We start from the raw sequence: 3,658 nt of genomic DNA on the forward strand, positions 1-3,658 counted from the left end.
TGGAGAGGATGGCCTGGGGGCAGAGCAGACCTTGCTGTGGGGACAAATAGCTTGACCTGTGCAGGCTGGCAAGCTTGAGAGAGCAGGCAGGAGCTGAATGATATGCAGGACCTGAGCAGGACTCTCTGTTGCAGAGGATGCTGAAGTGTTTTGGTGGGTTGGTGAGAAGACACAGGCCGTACCTCTTCTGCAGATAAACAGAGGATGCTGTTTTCTCAAGTGGGCAGCTGGCAGCACCCTTTCAGCAGAATTCAGATTGCTTGAAAGATGAGTTTCAAAAAGGGGAAAACCACTTTGTTTCTACATGATACTTGTGAGATATCTGTTCTCACAGGAGAGTCTCTATTTCTGGTGATGGATGTCTTGCTTAGGATTGATGACATAAGTATCTTGGGAAAATTACCCAGTCTTCATCAACTGGTCATCTAAGTGATTTCCCTGGGGCCAGTCTGCTCTGCTGACTTAGGAATGAGGAAGGGATTCCAATGTTAGACATGAGGCAGCTGTGCACTGGGGACCACAGATGTCCTTATTTATGGGGAAGAGTTGTTATATACACAGTGTCAAAATTCAAGTAGGATTTATTGTGTAGGTAAACTCGTATAAAATATCTGGGCTCAGGTAGAGGAAGGAAGGGTTAGAAAGAGCCAAAATGAAGCAGATGAGAAAATCTCTCTTTCAGAAAGCCGACTGGTGTGTTTCTGCTCCCTGCAGGTGAGAGAAGCTTCAGCTCAGTGTAACTGCCAGGCTGATGTTGCAAGTGTTGGATAGAGACCACAAAGATGTAGAGGCCCAGTCAGTGTGTTGAATACAGTGTCTCAGTGGATACCCAGTGGGCAGGAGTCTGCTGGCCCCTGCTCTACCAGGCTAAGGGTGGGGAGTCTCTAATCCCTGTGGGTCCCATGGTCAAAATACAGCTGAGGGCTTCATAGCACAAGGCTGGTGTCTCTCTTCAGTGCCTGTGGCTGCCCCTGCCTTGAGCTGTGAGAGGTGCTGTCTGGACAGGATAGAGAGAGGATATTGAAACAGGGAGGTTAGGGGTAAGAGTTTGGAGCCCACTTTGCAGAAGTTGAGTGCTGGGACAGCTCCTTCTCCTCATCCCTGCTGGAGACAGGTCACACAGACAAATCATCCGACCTCGCCTTGCTGCTGGCACGGCTGGCCTTGCTGAGCCGGCGTTTCTCGTTGAAGTAGCTCTCGGGGAAGGCAGGGGCTGCACATTCACTGGCCACCTCCGGACTCTCCACGTAGCTGGCCTTGATGAAGGGCCCTTCCCCAGCAGCATCCTCCTGGCCGTGGACCCTCTCGGTGGCGAAGTTGGCGGTGTTCTGCTGGGAGGCCATCTTGTTGCTGAAGGGGCTGATGAACTTCCCGTTGGGACTGGACAGGCACTGGTTAAAATCCGGGGGCGGGGTGTACATCTGTGGCCTGTCCGCCTGCGGGGCAGACTCCAGCCTGCCTGGGGCCGTGCTGGGGCTGGCTTTGTACGACCTGGAGCACCTTTCCTTGGCTTTCTTCCAGCCCAGGTGGTAGAGCTCGGCCAGGCTGAGGAAGAGGGAGAGCACTGCCACGGCCAGCATGAAGACGATGAAGACGTTTTTCTCCGTGGGGCGGGACACGTAGCAGTTGACAGGGTGGGGGCACGGTGCCCGCTGGCAGATGTACAGGGTCTCCAGGAAGATCCCGTACAGCACGTACTGCCCCACGATGAAGGCCACCTCCATGGCGGTCCGGATCAAAATGCTGTACACGTAGGTGTTCAGCAGGCTGCCCCTCAGTATGATTTGGCCTCCTGCTTCATCCCAGCCAGACAGCTTAGTCTCCTTCTCTGCCACGGAGCACTTCTGCTGGTAGTAGGTGTCACCACCATTTTTATTCTCTCGGGCCTCAATTTCTGCCTCCTTCATCTTCCTCTTCTCCTCCATGCGCACCGTGTGCATGGCGTGGCCCATGTACACCAGGGACGGCGTGGAGACGAAGATGATCTGCAGGACCCAGAAGCGCACGTGGGAGATGGGGAAGGCCTTGTCGTAGCAGACGTTCTCGCAGCCGGGCTGCTGCGTGTCGCACATGAAGTCGGACTGCTCGTCCCCCCACGAGGACTCGGCCGCCGTCCCCAGCACCAGCATGCGGAAGATGAAGAGCACGGTCAGCCAGACCTTCCCCACCACCGTGGAGTGCTTGTGCACCTTCTCGAGGAAGTCGCCCAGGAAGCTCCACTCCCCCATTGCTGCTCACCAGGAGGGGTGAGGAGTCTTGAGAGCTGAGCACAAGCCTCTGTTGGGAGAGAGCAGAGAGTGGTTCTAAGGAGGGTTAGGAAATGCCCAGCTGGTAATGGATGGAGTGAAATGGAGTTTTTTGCTTTGTGTCAGAGGAAATGTTTTCATGTGCCCTGAAATGAATGAGGTCTGTTTTGCTGAAAACTATTTCACATCCGCGGGAAACCTTGTGTTGTTCTTGGGAGTTCTTTTTCTTTTTAAATTCAGCTACTGAAACAAAAAGTGGTCTTGTTTTTTATATAACTCATCCACAGCTTGCTAAATGAGTTCCCAAAACCTTGAGGGTGAGCCAGATTTATTTTTGATTCAGAAAGTCCTTTCACTGTGATCTGCATATTGCATCCTCTGTGGACTGGCACGTTAAAGCAGCATTCAGCTGTCTCTAGACTGCACTCTGGGAAGTCCTTAGTGGGCTGATCCCCTGGGAAATAAGACTGGAATCTACAGCCTGGCCTGAGCAGTGGCACTGTCAGATGTGGCCTTTGTGTAATACCTGCACCAACTGTAATGTGAAGTGTGTGCAGCTCTGGGTTTCCTTTATGGGCTCAGTGCCACCACTGAAGCACAGAGAAAACCCCTCTGTTGCCCACCTGCTCCCTGTCTGTAGGTTTTGCTTTGGTTTTGCAGTGTTTTCAGCTGTAAGTGTTTCATTTACAAGCTGCAAATGTTTAGGGGAGTGTAAAGACTTTGGTGGGCTGTGCCAGTTCTGGAAACCTAATCTGCTGCCACCTTGTTGTGCCTCTCTGAGAGGGAACTGCTGTGAAATCTAAATGGTGGGTCTTGCTCCTTCTGCTTTTCTTAAATTATGAGGGAAAAATTCACAGTTCAAATGAAAGAGACAAAGAAAAAAGCCTCCTTTGAAGTGCCTCCCAAGGAGCAGCACTCCTGGGAAGTGCTGATGGTAGGTGGTTGGATGACAGGAAAGGTTTGCTGGACTGGGAGTAGGATTGCAAAATGGAAATGGAGAGGAGGGCCTGTTTCAGTTTTGTTCCTGACTCTGACAGACTGTTTCTGGCCAAGTCACTTAACCTGATGGATAAAAAGAGAGCTGTGGGTTTAGTGCATCTTTTGTGGGGCTCTGTGGGAGTGCTTGAGCAATCATTTGATCCAGTTATGCTCACCATACTCACCTTGCCAGGGCACTGTAAAGCTCTCCCTGGTGAGAGTTAAGGGCTGGGTGCTATAAAGTGTGCTCTATTACCTCGGAGCTAATGTCCTCCCACAGTCATTCTTTTGGAAAATAGCATTTTAATAAGTTAATGTAGAAATAATCATCATAATGAAATATTAAAAGCACTAGTCAAGGTAAATCCCAAAGCCCCAGGGACCAAATTGTTAACTCTCCTTTATTGTTCCTTGTCCTGTCTTTAGGAGCCAAT

At 51.1% G+C, this 3,658-nt stretch overlaps 1 protein-coding gene across 1 annotated transcript; it reads right to left on the reverse strand.

Moving 5' to 3' along the window:
- Positions 1-1,115: 1,115 nt before the first annotated feature.
- GJA5 (gap junction protein alpha 5) lies at positions 1,116-2,228 on the reverse strand. Its single transcript, XM_054270413.1, has one exon. The coding sequence runs from the start codon at positions 2,226-2,228 to the stop codon at positions 1,116-1,118; it is 1,113 nt and encodes a 370-aa protein (XP_054126388.1).
- Positions 2,229-3,658: the final 1,430 nt, after the last annotated feature.

The sequence above is a fragment of the Melozone crissalis genome, unplaced genomic scaffold, assembly GCF_028551555.1.
Source record: "Melozone crissalis strain CALT ecotype California unplaced genomic scaffold, PUWL_Pcris_2 ptg000009l_1, whole genome shotgun sequence".
In the NCBI taxonomy this organism is placed as follows: domain Eukaryota; kingdom Metazoa; phylum Chordata; class Aves; order Passeriformes; family Passerellidae; genus Melozone; species Melozone crissalis.

What these genes read in the sequence shown, in the direction of transcription:
- GJA5 (XM_054270413.1), bottom strand. Translation starts at nt 2,228, where the DNA reads ATGGGGGAGTGGAGCTTCCTGGGCGACTTCCTCGAGAAGGTGCACAAG.